The 18,069-nt window shown below is 47.5% G+C and overlaps 1 protein-coding gene across 1 annotated transcript; it reads left to right on the forward strand.

Annotated features, from left to right (window-relative positions):
• The first annotated feature begins 290 nt into the window (after nt 1–290).
• Nucleotides 291–17,613, forward strand: SERINC3 (serine incorporator 3). Its single transcript, XM_075528718.1, has 10 exons — nt 291–447; nt 3,868–4,029; nt 4,507–4,703; nt 6,146–6,225; nt 7,414–7,551; nt 9,991–10,160; nt 10,682–10,772; nt 11,699–11,879; nt 13,438–13,665; nt 15,063–17,613. The coding sequence occupies exons 1-10, from the start codon at nt 409–411 to the stop codon at nt 15,199–15,201; spliced, it is 1,425 nt and encodes a 474-aa protein (XP_075384833.1). The 5' UTR covers nt 291–408; the 3' UTR covers nt 15,202–17,613.
• The last annotated feature ends 456 nt before the right edge of the window (nt 17,614–18,069 follow it).

Below are 18,069 nucleotides of genomic sequence, written 5' to 3' on the forward strand. Positions count from 1 at the left end.
CGCTTTTGTGTGTAACTAGTGAATATAACGAGGTGGATGGAAGCTTCGCAGCGTCCCCAGTGGGCAGGTTGGGCCCAGTCTTCGTCCCCGCGGAAGCCCGCTGAGCCCCGCCTTCCCGCCCCTCTCCCGCAGGGTAGAGACCACGCCTCCCGATGAACCCGCGGTCTGTTTAGCTCCGCCTCCGCCTTCTGGCAGAAGGGAACGCCTGGGAGGCAGTGGGTTGGGCTTAGTCCCCTCAGCCAATGGGAGCTCGGCGCGGGGCGGGGCCACGCGATGACGCAGTTGCGTCAACGCGGGCCGGGCGCGTTTCCGGTCTCCGAGACCCTCGCGTTCCGGAGCTCCCCTCAGCCGGCAGTTAACACCGTGCCCGAGTCCTGCTGACCGCCCGCGTCCGTCTCCGGTGGCACCATGGGGGCTGTGCTGGGCGTCTTCTCCCTCGCCAGCTGGGTGAGTGCCGGGCGCTGGGGTCCTGCGATCTTGGGAAGGCGGGGAGGGAGCCCTACGCCTGGGCCGACAGAGAACCCCAGCCTCGGAAGCCTGGGGGCCGGGGCCGGCCTGCACCACGTCTCGGGGAGCACGAACCCCCCGCTCTCCGGCCGGCACCCGGCGGCTTCCCTCAAGTTGGTCCCGGAGTCGCCGGCGCGGCTTCCTTTGTTTACATTTCCGATCGCCCCGCCCCCGCAAGCCTTTCCGGCCGGGGGTTCCGGGGGAGCTGGTGCTGGTGGGATGCCAGTCTCTACGGCGGCGCTATTTCATTTGAGGTGTTTTGACGTATTTCTTATCGCCCAGCGTTGAACTTTTGCCAGAGCTGCCCAGGTGGTTGAGCTGGGCTCTTACCCAGGCCTGTCTGCGTTCCCACGCAAGGGAAGGCCTTGTGGATTATTCACCAAAATTTGGAAGCTGTGGGCCTGGGCATTTCGGGACCCTGACCGAGTCGCTTAATAGGAGGCCTTCCTCGAGGGAGGTTGTGAGGATCAAGAGAAAGATGCATCGAGCCGTAGAGAGAACTGTAAACGCCGCTCCTTAAAAAAAAAAAAAAAAGAGGTTTCCGGATCGCTAAGGGGGTGCTGCGTTGGCATTTAGACCCGCTTCAAGAAAGCACGATTCCTGAACGTCCTTCCCTGTCCTGATTTTCCAACCGTTAGGACCAAGACTCAAGCCCACGCCACCACCCTTTGTTGGGCGACAAGAGTATCTTCCGTTCTTCAAGAATGTTGGACTTTTAGAGGACGTTGCTCGATGGACTCCATCGCAAAGTCATCTGAAAGACCCATGTAGAGATAGTTCCTGAAGTTCTTCGCTCTGAACATTTGTTGAGGGAATTGTCTTTTTTTTGGGGGGGGGTTGTCTTTAATATTCTATTATGTTACAAAAAATTCTGGTGTGACCAGTGTTGATTTATTATTTTTATGTTTTGCAATCCACTAGTCTGCAAAATGGATAGGCTTTCAGAAGGACATTAGATAATGACTTGCTAACTTGAAACAAATATACCTTTGGATTATTTATAATGCATTTTGGCTTTGACCTATCTTATTTTTTAGGCAGCTCTTTGGGGATCCCTGAAAGAGCTGTTTTATAATTGTTTTTGTAGTACCCCAGCTTAGCAAGAAGGATTCCATTTGATTTAAAATGGCCTTCTCTGTGCTTAAATCTGTCAGCAGCTGCCTGTCCTGTGTCCGCCCCTCTCCTTCCCCAATATCCTGACAGACATTGACTCCCTCCAAATGCTTGCCCAATTAGCAAGGAATGTATTCCATTCCCCTGGGGTTTCTGAGGCTGTAACTCTTGACACCAGTAGGAATCCTCTTTCTCAAGAAACAGCTGGTGGTTTTGAACTGTTGACCTCACGGTTAGCAATGATGTATAATCACTATACCACCAGGCCTCCCTAGGAATATACCAGTGAAGCAGACAAACAAAAATCTCTTCTTAATGGAGCTTCCATTTGCGAGGGACGTGGCAGGCCATCCCAGAACTACAAAGGGTGCTAGAAGTAGGTGCTATGGCAAAAATAAAGCTGGAAGTCCGAGTGGGAGGTAAGATACATCACCTTCTGGCGTGGTTGATAGAGTGCCTAGGGTGACTGAGGAAGGTGCCAGCTGAGGGAAGACCTAAAGGAAGTGGCAGAAGCAGGCCCATGCTTCAGGGACCATTCTCTAGGCCGGTGAGTGCTATGTGTTCAGTAGGAACAGCTGAGCTTAGTGCCCCAGAGGGAGGAGGAAATCAGGTAGGCATGAGCGAATTCTTTACATCCCCATTTTAGGGCTTTGCCAGCCAATTTAAAGGTCTAGGCTAAATAATAGATAAATAGAGGAATGTATTGCAGGATTTGCAGAGAGAGACAGGTTCTGGTTGCTATGTGGACAGCAAACCCAGTACCAGCAGGTAAGATGGTAGTTCCTGGCTGTGAAAAGTGGTTGGATTCTGGGTGTGTCTGTGTCTGTGAATCCAGGTGTTCTGCTAACAGTGGAGGAGGAGGAGGTAGAAACTAGGGGCATCGAGGATCACTCTAAGGGGTCTCTTCAGCAATTGAAAGAAGCTTATCACTGCCCCATGGCTCTTAATTTTATTTTTGACATTACTGCGAATCTTCATGTTTGTGTGGTTTTTTTTAGCAACTTACCAAATCTCCCAGTGACCTTTCTGGTCCCTTTTCTCTGTTCCCTTCATGACCCTTTTGTAGGCTATTCTCTTTCCACCGCCACTCAAGTCAAGTCAACATCTGTCCATCCTTCCCCTCCCACTCCAGTCTATTCCTTTTGGTAAAAGATAACCTTTTCTTGATTTTTGAAAAAATTATAATGGTCTCACAATATTTGTCCTGTTGTAATTAATTCCTCTCAGTATAATTTCCTTCAAATTCGTCCATGTCAGACAGTGTGTCATAGTTTCATCATTCTAAGGATGTGAAATGTTCCATTGTGTGGGTGTGCCAAAGCTTGTTAACCCCTTCTTCCAGACCCATTCTTCCATCGATGGATGGGCATTTCGTTGTTTCCATCTTGTTGCTGTTGTGAATTGTGTCACGAAGAACTTGGGTGTGCTTTTCCACTGCTTTTGTGATTACGCACAGCGAAGCTCTCACCAGATACTAGAGCTCAATAGTGTCGGGCATTGTTCTAGGTCTTGACAGCCTCTCATTCTTCACATGTCAACCCTGTTTGGGTAGGTGGTATTTTGCCTGCTCTTACAGATGAGGAAACTTAGCCTTTAAGAAGTTTAGCAGCTTGGGCCAAACCATACAAAACGGGTAAAACCTACAGGTGGCACCACCTATTAAAAAGATAAGGATGGTTCCTAAGGGCCAGCCTGTGAGACTGGGCTGCCCCAGGGGCTCCATCTGCAGAATTCCTGTCTTGTTGCATGAAGACCTTACCCATTACAGCAACACAAGCAGTTCCTCAGCCATATGGAGAGTGACTCACAGGACGTCACCTCAGCTGTGCTCAGGAGGTCGTTTTAGCTGAGTCTGAGTATCTCTGAGCATCTTGTTTTTTTAAATGGTACTCTCTGTGTGACAGTTAGCAACATTTATTTAGCACTTAATTATGTTTTACACGGTGTCTCGAGTGCTCATTGAATGCAGTAGCAGCAATGACTGAGTCAGCTTTACAAATGGAGAAATAGGTTTAGATCATGTCAATTGGCAGAGGCCAGGTCTGGCTCCAGTGTCTCATGCTGTTTATCACTTATTCTATCTTTGCACACACACCACCACTACCCCCACCATCCCCATATTATATTCTCGGTTGAAACTTTTCAAACTTTGCTTTTCACTAGACTTTATATGTAGACTTCTTGCCACACCTTTGTCACGAAGAAGTCAACTAAAAGCTTCCAATGTCCACGGTGTTCTTGTTGTAGGTGCCGTGCCTCTGCGGCAGTGCGTCGTGCTTGCTGTGTGGCTGCTGCCCCAGTAGGAAGAGTTCTGTTCTGACCCGCTTCGCCTATGCCATCATTCTCTTCCTGGGCACTGCTGTCTCCTGCATCATGCTGACTGAAGGGATGGAAGCGCATCTGAAGAAAGTAAGTGGGAGAATACCGTGACTTGGTTGGTTGTGTTGTGAAGTGTTTGTAGTTTTTCAAATAGATATAATTGCTGTGCGATAAAATTAGTGACTTCTTTGTCATTCGGAGACCCAAATCAAGTTCAGTGTAATTGTTGGGATATTGCAGTGCTGTGGGTAATCAGGAAGCAGAGTGTGAAGCTATGAGTCCTTTCCAGAAATAAAGGTAGTGGGCGGGCACATCTTCAGATTCTGATCTGGCAATTCACAGAAAGGCGATAGAATACCCGGCACCATTTCTTTCTGGTGTGTTTACAATGTAAACAGCACAGCTAGACTAGCCTGGGCCTTTAGAATGAGGTGGCAGTTGTAGCTGGAGAGTCACGGACTACCTGGCAGTTGGTGTGCGCCATTCTGTGAGTCTCAGTTCTCCTACATTGGGGCAATCTGTGTTGAAATGTGAATGATCCCACGGGATTGAAATGACTCTCTTTAGATTCCTGGATTCTGTGAAGGTGGCTTTAAAATCAAGATGGCTGATGCCATCCAGGAGGAGGAGGACTGTAACGTGTTGGTCAGCTATAAAGCCGTGTATCGGATCAGCTTCGCCCTGGCCATCTTTTTCTTCAGCTTTTTTTTGCTCACGTTGAAAGTAAAGACGAGCCAAGACCCGCGAGCATGGATACACAATGGGTATGTAGGACTCCTTACTAATTGGTAGTTAGGTGTGCCCCCCTCTCTTGAGTACTTAATGTTGGCCTTCTATCAGATGGCTCACACAATGTGCTGTGTGTGTGTGTGTGAGAGAGAGAGTGTACACAACTTTTTTTTTTTTGCATTTTATTAGGGGCTCATACAACTCTTATCACAATCCATACATATACATACATCAATTGTATAAAGCACATCCGTACATTCTTTGCCCCAATCATTCTCAAAGCGTTTGCTCTCCACTTAAGCCCTTTGCATCAGGTCCTCTTTTTTTTTCCCTCTCCCTACCTGCTCGCCCCTCCCTCATGAGCCCTTGATAATTTACAGATTGTTATTTTGTCATACCTTGCCCTAACCGGAGTCTCCCTTCCCCCCTTCTCTGCCATCCGTCTCCCAGGGAGGAGGTCACATGTGGATCCTTGTAATCGGTTCCCCCTTTCCAATCCACTCACCCTCCACTCTCCCAGAGTGCACAACTTTGTAAAGCCCCTTCATGTCTGTATGTATTCGTGTTACTGTTAAGAGGGAGGCATGCACCTAATAGATTTAAACAGTATGCAAAAAAGAGGATGAATATATCTCAGCCACTGATTTTCTATCTTACAGTTTTTCTATGCCTGTGCCCCACGCACCCCCCCTACCCCCACAGTTTTACATGTATTTACATTTCCCACTAGAAGACCAAAGGAGATTTTGTAAACTTTGTAGGTATTACAACCCCCACGCCTCTCCCCACCCTCTTTTTAGTTCAGAGTCAGTCATTGGATTTTAGAGAGCGTAAGTAAATTGCCTGAGATCTCACAGCTACAGGGGCTAGAGCTAGTCCTGAAACTCTGCTCGGTCGCCTGGTTCTTCTCAGGCAATCAGCCAGCACAGAGACTGCATGGAAAGACAGGTGGTGCTGCTCTGCCAGTGAGGAAGTTGCCCTCTGAGTCCTCGTGTCCTACCTCAAGAACTATGCAATAGCTTTTGCCCCTGAATCATAACACTAATGGCTCAGTTTTTAGCAAACTCTACTACTGTATATACTCGAGTATAAGCCGAGTTTTCCAGCACGTTTTTAATGCAGTTTTTGTGGTAAAATTAGGTGCCTTGGCTGATATTCGGGTCGGTTTATACTCGAGTATATATGGTAGTTTAGAAATTTAAAAACTTACCATAATTTGTGTGTATGGCGAATGTACACCCTAAAAGTAGGGGATGCCAAAAAGACACATCCCTCACTTAGGAAAGTGAATGACTTATTCTCTGTTCATTCTTAACTTGTGTGGACTCCTGAGTGAAGTGACTTTAGTCATGGGGAGAAATAAGCCTAATCATGTTGGTGATGTTATTAGCCTTTACTCTGTATTTCAGAAATTACTTTTTCTCAGTGTACAGGCAAAGAATAGCGTTTCAGAAAAGCACTTTTCTATTTTTAATAGGTTTTGGTTCTTCAAAATTGCTGCCCTTATTGGTATCATGGTTGGATCTTTCTACATTCCTGGGGGTCATTTCACCACAGGTACGATTCAGTATTTTGGGAGTTAATAGAATGAATCTATAGCAGCGGTTCTCAACCTGTGGATTGTAACCCCTTTGGGGGTCGAAGGACCCTTTCATAGGGGTTGCCTGATTCATAACAGTAGCAAAATTACAACGATGAAGTAGCAACGAAGATAATTTTATGGTTGGGGTCACCACAACATGAGGAACTGTATTAAAAGGTCGCAGCATGAGGAAGGTTGAGGACCACTGATCTATAGGTTCTGTGAATGATGGGATTAAATGATGCTTTCATTACGGTTATTGCAGTACTGTACAGACATGAGATGCTGTCCAGTTGTATGACTTGGTACTAAAGTGATGGCTTAATGCCAAGAGGCTTGCACCCGGCCTCCTGTTGAGCTTTGCTGGCACTGTATGCTGTACTTTCACCAGGGTTGTAGAAGTTTGCCCACTCACGTGCAGTACTAAGTGCAGAGCTTGGAAACCTAAAGTCTGGCAATTCTTGCGTTCCACTCTTGCCTGAACCTGCTTGCTTCACCATGGCATCCAGTGACATCTGTGGATTTCCATACCGATTGCCCTCCTCTCAAGTAAAAGACAAGCTGTTAATAGCATTTGGAATGTCCCTTGGCACAAGCTAAAACAAAATTTAAAAAGTGTGAAACCCAGCAGGACACTTCTGCTTCTTGTGGAGACAGAATCAGTCCTTAACAGTTCTCCATTGAGTTGAAGTCTCTTTAGAGTGTTGGGCAACGAGATTCTGAAATGCCTCATCTCTTTATGACAACCCCAGTGACTTGCTCAGGACCCACAGGGTACCCCTGACTGCCATCTTCGGGCTTGGGGTGCATAGTCCATCCTGGGCCCCTTGTCCCATGCTCCGAGGTCAGGTGACCTGGGTGAGGGGTGGCTCTGTAGGGCTTTTATGCTTTTCCCTTGTTGAGTTTTGTATCATAATTTCTATATTGTCCCCGAGTGTCAGAAGTATGTGTTTGCCAGGAAGCCCAAGTTCTGAGCCTGCCCCATCACCACCTGCCATGCCCCTTTTGCCCAGAAGGTCTTGCCAGGCTTTATGTTCGTGGGAACCCCTTGTACCTGAACCTACCAGTACCAGTAAAGAGGCTTTCTTTTAAAAAGCAACCAAAAACGGTCCTAAACATGTGACTCCTGTGCTACAGAATAACTCTGCTCTTTTGGTTTGCAGCCTGGTTTGTTATTGGCCTGATAGGGGCCTTCTTGTTCATCCTCATCCAGCTGGTGTTGTTGGTGGATTGCGTTCACTCTTGGAATGAGGATTGGGTCAGAAAGATGGAAGAAGGAAACCCAAGGTGCTGGTATGCCGGTAGGTGCCTCAGCTCAGCGAGAGTCAACATCCAAGGAGACCTGGTGATGGCTTACCCGCACCCCCATGTCGAGCTCTTTTAAAACACAAACCGGAGCCAGTTCGGAATTGTTTGAATTACAAAAGGGACTAACACAGATAACAAATCCCATTCATTTGTTTTGGAATTTAATTAGATGCATTTAGATCAAGAAAGGGATTTTGTAAGTTATCATTTACTGGTATAGTCCTTGTTTTGAGTACCTTGTCTCCATGGGTGGGGGGGCCCAGATAGATTCTACTAGGGGTTACCTCCGGCAGAGCGGTGAGCAGCTCTGGTTGGTTGGGTGGATTTTGAGAGAGTGACCCTAAATCTCCTAAGAGTCCTACTGACTGGTCAAGAGCACTTAAGGTCTAGGCTGGGAGTAAGACTTAACATGCTTCTGGTGATCGAGAGGGACTTTGGACCTGCACTCAGTAGAGGCAATGACTGTTCATCCATGCCAGTGAGTGATTCGTACATGTGACAAGTTGTCTAGAGACTGGATGTGCCATAATTTATTTAGCCAAGTTGAAAAAAAGCCAGGGGTTGGGGGGATTTTTAACCATTTCAGGAGGCAGCGTACAATTGAGAGTTGGCATTAAAAGATGAAGTCCAAGGTGCACTGAAGACATGGGCAAAACCCCCAGGTTCCGAGAATTGGCATTACTAACTGAGATGCTTCCACCAACAAGATGCAACACAGTAAACATTCATTCTTCTAAAATAAGAAGATACCTGGCCAGCCAACTAGATGAGATCTGTATTTGTACCCACTCCAAAGAGATGCTGACATAATCACATGCAGCTAAAATGTTGATCGATGGTTTTTTTTTGTTTCTTTTTTTTTAAATTTTAACAATTTATTGGGGCTCATACAATTCTTTTCACAGTTCATATATATACATACATCAATTGTATAAAGCACATCTGTACAGTCTTTGCCCTAATCATTTTTTTCTCTTTTCTTCTTTTACATTTTATTAGGGACTCATACAACTCTTACCAACTCATACAACTCTTACCAATCGATGGTTTTTTTAATGTACAATCATTTTATTGGGGGCTCTTACATATAGTATTCCTCCATTATACCAAGCAGATAACAGGTGATTTGTAAAAGATTGCAGAAGTACATAATAGAATTGCCAGGAATTCAGATTGGGTTCAGAAGAGGCACTTAGCTATGTCTTACTGACTATGCGACTGTTTGTGGCTCATAATAAATTACGGATTCCTACCCAGAGTAGGAATTCTAGAACCATCGGAGAAGCTGGCTTTAGGATTGGAGGAAAAGTCTTAATAATCTGGTTTATGCGGATGACACAGTCTTGCTCGCTGAAAGCGAAGAGGATGAGAAGCATTTAGTGATGAAGATCAAGGATTGTATCCCTCAGTGTGAATGGCACCTCAAAATAGAACCTCCTGACATCTGCAACAGTAAGCAGTATGATATGGCGACACAAAGTGTGGACGTGGTCAAGGATCTCCGTTGACTTGGAGTCACACGCTCGTGACGGATTGCATCGGGCCCACGTTTCACAGAAAATCTCTACCGTGAGGCTAAGGTGTACTTGCCTCAAGCCATGGCATCTTCAGTTTCATCAGATACATGTAAAAATTAGATGGGGAATAAGGAAGACAGAAGAATGCGTGTCTTTGAATTATGTTGGGGAACATTGAGTAGATACATACTTTGAGAAGAATAAGATGGTTTTGGAAGAAGTACAGCCAGCATGTGCCTAAGATGGGAGGATGGTGGTGGTGGGGTGTCAGCTCACCCACACCAGGCCCGGCATCAGGAAGGACCGGTCTTTGGAGAAGGACCTCATGCTTGGTAGAGGGGCAGCTGGCAAAGAGGATCTCTAACAAGATGGATCGATGCAGTGGCTGCAACAATGGGCTCAAGCTTCACAGTGAGCCCCCGGATGGTGCGGAGGTGGCAGTGCTCTGCTCGTTGAGCGTTGGGCTCCCGTGTGTCAGAGCTCCTGCGGGGGCATCTCACAGTAGCGGGGTCACTTACATTGTGGGTCACGACCATTATAATAGTCTCCCCAACCCTTTAAGCCAAAGTGAGTGATCCAGGATGGGAATTTGGTAGATTCTGGAGTTAAACATTGAGCCAACTCCTCATGCAACCTGAAACTTCAACCAGGGGATTTCTTTGGCGTCACCGTCAATTATTGACTGCCAAAAAGTGAAATTATGCCTCTATTTTTATGTAAAGCAGAAGAAAGCTAATCTCCATTGTAAACATTTATATACTCGAGTATAAGCCGATCCAAATATCAGCTGAGGCACCTAATTTTAGCACAAAAACAGCATAAAAATGTGCTGAAGACCTCGGCTTATTCGCAGATGGGTGCGGTAGTTGTGGTGCCGTGACAAGCATTCAGGTTGTTTTCTCTGTCCCTCTGCAGCTTTATTGTCTGCCACAAGCTGCTTTTACCTCCTGTCATTCGTCTTGGTTGTGCTGTTCTACGTCTACTTCACCAAGCCAGATGGCTGCACGGAAAACAAGTGCTTCATCAGCATTAATCTGATCCTGTGCACTGTGGTTTCTTTCATATCCATTCATCCGAAAGTCCAGGTAAGACTACTTGCTGCATCTTTTCCCTTATGAATGGATCTTAATTAACGTTGGCTCACCACCCCAGTGACTTGAGACTTCAGAGTTCTTAGAAGTACTTAAGCCATGGGCATGGTTCTCGGGAGCCCTGGTAACGGAGGGAATTGACTTAAAACAGGTGGCTTTGGTCCATGCTCTTGAGTGTCGTGGGAGTGTTTGAAAATCCACATCCAGCCACCATCACTTCTTTTAAAAATGGAACTGGAAATTTTGTTGGTGACACCCCAAAACCAGACACTGAGACGGTTTACCCCGCATGAAGGGATTAGGACATGAAAGCCGCCCTGTGTGATGCACAGGCACCTCCAGGTTCTGAAACGCCTTGAGAACCAATAGAGCATGCTTCCCCAGGCCTGGTTCTTTCCCAAGCTAGAAAAAACAGCAAGCCATTTGTTACCTTCCCGCTGAATGCTCCCTGAGTCCCACTTGAGAAAACCACTCGTTGAGCTCCGTGTGGCATTGTCTTCCTTTTGATTTCACAGGAACACCAGCCTTGTTCTGGCCTCCTGCAGTCGTCCTGCATCACCCTGTACACCATGTTCCTCACCTCCTCAGCCATGTCCAGTGAACCCGGTAAGTGAACTCAATAGCACATTCATTTGACAAAAAAAGGCAGGACACTGCCCCTTGCGTGGGTGACAAAACTGGAGCTTAGAGCAGAGGTCCTCAAACTACAGCCCGCTGGGGACATTTATCCGGCCTGCCGGGTGTTTTTGCCCCGTTTGGTTGTTGGTTTTTTACTTCAAAATAAGATATGTGCATTGTGCATAGGAATTTGTTCATAGTTAAAAAAAACTATAGTCCAGCCCTCCATCGGGTCTGAGGGACAGTGAACTGGCCCTCTGTTTAAAAAGTCTGAGGAACCCTGGCTTAAAGGAAGGCCAACAAAACAAAGAAGACCACTTATCTGTACCATGTCTCTACGTGATCACAGATGCCCTTCCAGTTTCATGCCCACGCCCGTTCACACGTGACGCGGGGCCTAGCCTTTCTGTTCCTGGATTCGGCATAGCGAGCTCAGCTGCTGCAGCCCTTTGGTGGCATTGCCCTTGTAGGCACACGAGAAACAGCTGGAGGTTCTACCCTCCTTTGTAGAACTGCAGCATGGCTTCTCAGCATGCTCTGTTGAACCCCTTTTAAAAATAAGTAATGGCTATAGAGCCTCCAGTATGACTTCGTATTCAGTGTGTCCCTTCATAACTGTGCAAGTGACACTCGGGCGACACTATGGCTCAAGCCTTGGTCGAACCAAAAAGCCACCAGTGAGACCACACCCAGTGACGTTAAGAGTGGCGTCCTGGCGCTTTGATGGATGGTCTGCTGTCCGCCGTTCCCTTTTTCACTTCTTCCTACAGTCACTGGGTCCACCACAAACGGACTGACTGCTGAGTATGATATAGTCCTGTTTACCATCCAGACACCACCACTCCCCACCCCCTTTTGTGGCATGGGACGAGCTAGAACCAGGGTCATGATGAAGCATCACTTCTTGTTTCCAGACCATTCCTGCAAACCCAGCCTGATGAGGATCATCACACACATCACTGCGTCAGCCTCGGCCCCTGGGAATTCATCTACTCCAAGCCCTACACTTGCTCCGTCAGCACATAGCGGGCATTACCTGGATGTCCAGAGCTTGCTGGGGCTGATAGTCTCTTTGTGCTGCGTTTTGTATTCGAGGTAGGTTAAGTGTGCTTACATTAGGATTCTCTTGAAGGCTCTCTATCGCTGTAAAGAACAGTTGAACACTGCAGGATTATATACATTAAGAGCTTCTGGTCCACCCGCAGGTAGCCAGGGTTGCCAGTTGATACCATATTATACCGAATCTGGATTGTTACACGTTTTGCCATCTGAGCAATAATCAAGTCTTTAGTCCATGATTATGGACTGTCTTTCCATCTAGTTTCTCAAAAAACAAAACCCCCCAACTCAATGCTATCCAGTTGACACCAACCCGTAGCCACCCTGTGGGACCGGGTACAGCCGCCCTGTGGGTTTCCCAGGTCATTATCTCATCCGGGGGGGGCCTAGAAAGACTAGTCTTTGTCCTCCATCGAGGTAGGTGTTTCTTTCAGTCTTGGATAGGTGCCAGTCTGTTTGTTAGCTTTAGTCCTAAGAATTTTTTGAAACTATTTTAAATGGAATTGTTCTTTAATTTTTGGATTATTAATTGCTAGATTTTCTGTAATCAAGATCAGGTAATCTACAAATACCATTTATATCTTTTCATTCTGAATTCCTTTTGTTTTCTTTTTATTTATTTACTTATTTTCCAAACATTTTATTAGGAGCTAATGCAAACATCATTCCATTCCATAGTTCAGCCACATCAAGCAGTGTTGTATAATTGCTACCATAATCAAAATCAAAATATTTTCTTCCTTCTTGAAGTGTCCCCGCTGGGCCCCCTTAGGAGCCCGTAGTCGTTTGTCTCTACATTCGCCTAGCCTGAGTTTCATGCTGGCCTGGCCTGGCCTCGCCTTACTCTGGTTTTGACAGGTACTTCTAGCACAGTGGAGAGCAGACCCTGTCTTGCCCTTAGAGGGAGAGTACGCAGCCTTCCCCCATAGTCTGTCAGGAGTGGGCTTTTCCAGGGACGTCCTGATCAGCCTGAGAAAGTGCCTTTTCCTTGTTTTTGGCATGTTTTTTACATGAAAGGGTGTTGGATTTTTTCCGAAAGCTTTTTTTCTGAGTCTATTAGACAATTGTTAGATACTGCCCTTTCTCTGCACTCTTGGTTCAGCTAGACATGTAACACACCTTTACTTAATGTCTCCCTTGTGCTAGACATGTCTGGATGACTTCAGGAGTTCTTTGCCGAGCAAGAGAGACTCAGTCTGATGAGTGTGGTGGCAGAGGGGGCTCTGGGGATTTGAGGAGTGTCTCCTAAGCCAGGGAGTTTCCTAGAAGAAATGCCACATAGAGAATTTAAGGAATTTAAGGGGTCAGAGCTCTTATATACTAAGCATAGGAGAGACACTGAGGCTGTGGGCCTGGGCATCAGAGCACAGTGTGTGTTGTGGGGACTGCTAGGTAATTATGCCCTCATGGAGTAGCTTAGGGGAGAGTCTTGTGACAAAGGGCAATATTCCAGGACCTTAAGCAGGGCCTTCATAAACCCTTCAGCTTGCAGTCCCTAACGTAGGAGCAGCTCAAATTAAAAAACCTTAGGCCAGAGGCAGCCGTTCACCCTCACGGCCCCTTTCTGATTCACCCATCTTTGGCTCATTTTCAGCATTCGCAATTCCAGTAAAAGCCAAGTGAACAAGTTGACTTTGTCTGGGAGTGACAGCGTGATCCTCAGTGATACAGCTGCCAGTGGTGGCAACGATGAAGAAGATGGACGCCCTCGGCGAGCTGTGGACAACGAGAAGGAGGGAGTGCAGTACAGCTACTCTTTCTTCCACCTCTTGCTCTGCTTGGCCTCTCTGTACATCATGATGACCCTGACCAACTGGTACAGGTAGGGTCACAGACTGAACCACCACCGGCCCACCTCTCGGGCTTTCTGTAAAATCTCCGTATGTGGTCTTGTCCCCTGGATCCTTTATTCTTACCTGCATCATGAAGTTGGGTTCAGTGCTGGCTCTTTGGAAACAGTCCTTTGTCCCCGCCTCCATTTAAAACCTGCCCACATTCTTTATGAAACTCTTGGAGGTGAAAGTTTACATAGAAAATGAGCTTCCCATTGAACGGTTTCTAAAGCACTTGGGCCATGATGAGGAGCCCTGGCATTATGATGGGCTACAATTTGAGCTTCTGACTGCATAGAGATCAGCAGTTCAAGCCCCCCATCCGATCTGTGGGAGAAAGATGAGGCTCGTCAGATCGCCAGTCTCGGAAACGCACCTGGGGCAGTTCTACTCTGCCCCACGGGCTCTCTGAGTCAGAATCAGCTTGATGGGCGTGAGCAAGCTGTGCCATAAACGGATTAGGTTTTTCCTAATGAGCCAGCGGCCAGTCTCGTTATTGGCTCTTTGTGGTTGCTGTTCTGCCTTCCACTGATTGGCCCTTTCAGCTTTGCTGTAGATGAAGTGCCGACTCGGTTTCACGGAGGACCTTGTGTGGCAAGGAGCACAGTACTTGCAGGTGACACCGGGTTGGCTGTGTTCTGTGGACTGGGCGAGGTGGGCAAGTGTCCCTTTTAATCCATACGCGTCTGTCTTCATGGCATCAGCCGCAATCTCCCATTGTGAGCATCACCTAGCCCCTTCCTCCAGGTGTTTCCTGTTTCCATTCTTCTTTCTCTTTCCCCACCCTCTGAACGTCATCCCCGGTAAACGCTGCCCTTTTGCCCTCAAACAGTTGACTGCTGTAAGGCATGTCTGTCTCCCTTATGAACCTGTCTTGATCCACTGGGAACTGAGCCATCAGAGTGAGCTCCCTTCCAGACCTGAAGGGGACTAAGGGCCAGCTGGAATGTCAGTCGTGGGGCATTCGTTCAGACTGGCTGTCCTACCCACAAAACCAGACTCACTCATAGCCACCCTACAGACGTGCCCCCTGAGTTTCCGAGACGCTGACTGTTAATGGGAAAAGAAAACCCTGTCTGTCTTCTGAGCAGCTGCTAGTAAGTTTCAAACTGTTGACCTTGCAGACACAGCATAACACTTAAACCACCTGGGCTCTTAGGCTCTTAACGAGGGAGGGGGAGTGGAGAGAAAATCAATAGAAGAATAAGTATGAGAATATGGAAAAGAATGAGTGACAATTTTTAGTGATCTGGTCCACTCCTATTTCTCAATTTTCTGTGTGGCCATCCTTCACGAGAAGTCGTGCCAGCTGTTGCCCTCGGCTTTGGCTGAGCATTGCTGATTGCTGCCCTATATCCGCCTTCATTACCTGACTCTCTCTTTTCAGCCCGGATGCGGAGTTCCAGACCATGACCAGCAAGTGGTCAGTGGTGTGGGTCAAGATCAGCTCCAGCTGGGTCTGCCTCTTCCTGTACACCTGGTCCCTTGTGGCTCCCCTCGTCCTCACCGGTCGGGATTTCAGCTGAATCCGAGTGTCACCAAGACCACCGCGATTCATAAAGGTCTCCTGCTGAAAGCTCATATCCCTTTTATCTTTGCTTCAGTGACAATATTCAGTGGACGCTTTGCGGATTGGACTGTGTCCCAGTTTATGTCGGATAGCAAGATGGAGTAGTGCTTGGTGCAGGATCTTAGCTGTTCACCGCGCTGTACAGCACGTCTCTGTAAGGCTGTCGTACGGAAGGAAAGGTTTTGCTATTTAAAGTGAACTGCAGCTGTGCTGTGAAGAGAGTTCTTTATTCTAGATCTGTAGGTTTCCTACTGCTATGATTTCAAATGTAAGATAGACAAATGTTGGGTAATTGAGGGTATCAGTAATATAATATATTTCTATGGCAGTATCCTTCAGAAAGCATTTATCTGACACATGTTCTCTGAAAGCTTCCCCGGTGTGAGACCAGCCCGCTTGTCCCCTGCATACACTCGGGAGAGTGAGGGCAGGAGCACAGGAGAGCTCCCCTGTCCCCAAAAGAGCAGTTGCCAGGTGGCTGCTACTTTATATTTTGAGTCTTTAATTTTTTTTTTAACACTGTGGCATCGATGCTGCTTGATTTGAGTTCATGGCGTTGCTAAGTGCACTCCTGTCCCCACTTTGTGGGCGGGTGGGTTAGTGAAGAGCTCTCTGGAAAAGCATTGCACTGCCAGTCTGTAATTCTCTGGTTATGAGTCTGTACAAACCAAATGCATGTGGATTTACTACATTTGCATTCTAATGGTATTTGATTAAAATGGAAAGACTTTAAGCCCCTTCTTTAAGTAGGTTTTTGGAGTCAGCAGCCATGGTGTATTGGTGGGATTGTAAGGGACAGGAGGGTTGTTGAGCGCCTAGCCAGTTGGTCCATTCCGTGTGCCGTGGAAGAGCTGCTTGGTAAGTAACATTGGGCAGTCATCGAAAGTTGCCTCACTGTCGTCTTGGTGGAGGAGAAGCGAGAGAGGCACCGTCATGAAACTCATCCGCGAAGAGCAGCGTGCTCTGCCTGTTCTCTAGACACAAGGCTCCTTGGTGTCTGCCCTGCATCGGGCACGCCGAGGCTCTCTCTGAAGGTAGCACACAGAGTGAAGAGCAGGCATATGAGGGGGGACAGTGGGGTGTCATTCATGTGAGGGTTTAGAAATGGAAGTCTTTAGAATTAAAGACTTGAGCGGTGCCTGGTTAGTGTTACGGTAGGCTTGCTGCAGGAGGGATCTCAAAAGCAAGAACTGTTCCGAATGGGGGTGTGGGAATGTGTCAGAGACGGGCAGGTGAGGCTGGGTGTGCAAGACAGGGCAATTGGGGGCGGGGGTTAGTATAGCTAGAAAAGGGGAAAGTGGGCAGAGACCAGATTATGAAGGGATTTTAAAACTACACTCCAGAGTTTGGACCTTGTGTGAAGGGCAAAAGGGAGCATACTCAGAAAGTTGGCAGTTGATCAGATGTGTGGGGAGAGGGAGATTATGGGGTGATGCTGGGCTAAGCACCTGAGCAGTCGGGTTCCATTTATTTAGGAGCAAAAGGACAGTAGGTTAGGTGGGCGGCGGTCTTCACAGTGGTAATAGCAGGGACTCTGCATCCCAGCGTGGCCTGTGTCCAGCGGTTGTGCTGGCCGGCTGATATTTATTGATTGCCACTGCTTTATGATCTTGGCCCCTGAACCTTAGTGCTGCCTTCATTTGTACAATCGATGGCTTAGAGCCCTGTTTTCCTGAAGTCGATGCCATTCCCTGGGGCACTGGAAATACTGGGTGGGGTGGGTGGTGCTACTGAAGCAGATGCCAACACCATCCTGGATTGCAGGCTCGAGCACAGAGCTTTGCGTTGCAGACTGAGTGGTCTCTTTCTTTTTTTAACCTGAAGTTAAAATATGTTTGGCAAGCCAAATATGTCTCCGAACCTATGGTTTTGAGTAAATTTGCCAAGTGCTTCATATTAAGCCATCTGGCTGAAGCTGCTCTCTTCAATATTGGCAAAAATGAGACTGGACAATATTCAAAGGGCAAAGATGTTTGGCCAGACCTGGACGGAGCCTACGTGGCAGCTGTTTCTCAGAGAACTGAAGAGTTGGGACAAGGTCGCAAGCAGGCAGGAGAGCGGGGCCTGATAATGCACTGCTGCAACCAAGTCTTTGAAGCCAGTAAGTGGTCTCAGGGTCCAGAGTGGAAGCATCACAATATTTGCAGGCTGGCCGCAGCTGGGGCTCTGCATTGACCCCTGTGGAACCAGATGGTCTCCCCCGTCCCCCCTCAGCAGCAGCACCAGCCAGGTGACAACTTTGCAAGTTCTCGGCTACAAGACACCTGCCACTGCCACCCCGCACCCCAGCTTCCTGTAACTCAATGTAATTCTAACCTGTAACATACATGTGATAAAAATCTGAATAAAGTGTTTATTTTTTTTCTCATGATAAGTCGATATTACTCTGAAGTAGCAGTTTCTTAAGCAGTACTAAGGGGCAGCGTGTCTGCTTGCTTGGCGGTTAAGAATGGGTAAAGTCTGCCTGTTGGGAGTAAGCCAGTCTTACTTTAGTAGTGCTGGATTAAAGCAGGCAGAAAAGGTGCCCGCGTTTTGAGGAAGGCCAGGACCAAATTTGGCAAAGCAGGGCAGTGTCTCGACTCCTCCGATCTTCCCATGGTGCCGTCCCATCTCAGCTGTCAGCGTGAGCTCCCTGGCTCGGAGTCCAGCTGGTGCTCTAGGCAGCATCAAAGGCAACAGCTGCTTCTTCCTTTAGCTGGAAGACCACGCCAGAGGGTTGGCCTTGCTGGACCCTCAATGCGTTGGGAAACATTTATTTTGAGACGGGCCAAGAATGACCATGGTTTGGTTGTCAGTACTTTTAATGTTCTAGACCAAAGTATAA

Source organism: Tenrec ecaudatus, chromosome 12, assembly GCF_050624435.1.
Source record: "Tenrec ecaudatus isolate mTenEca1 chromosome 12, mTenEca1.hap1, whole genome shotgun sequence".
Lineage (NCBI taxonomy): Eukaryota > Metazoa > Chordata > Mammalia > Afrosoricida > Tenrecidae > Tenrec > Tenrec ecaudatus.

Coding starts and splice junctions, on each gene's coding strand:
- SERINC3 (XM_075528718.1), top strand. CDS start 409: ATGGGGGCTGTGCTGGGCGTCTTCTCCCTCGCCAGCTGG. Junction 11,880..13,437: donor TGCTGCGTTTTGTATTCGAG/GTAGGTTAAGTG, acceptor GCTCATTTTCAG/CATTCGCAATTCCAGTAAAA. Junction 13,666..15,062: donor ACCCTGACCAACTGGTACAG/GTAGGGTCACAG, acceptor CTCTCTTTTCAG/CCCGGATGCGGAGTTCCAGA.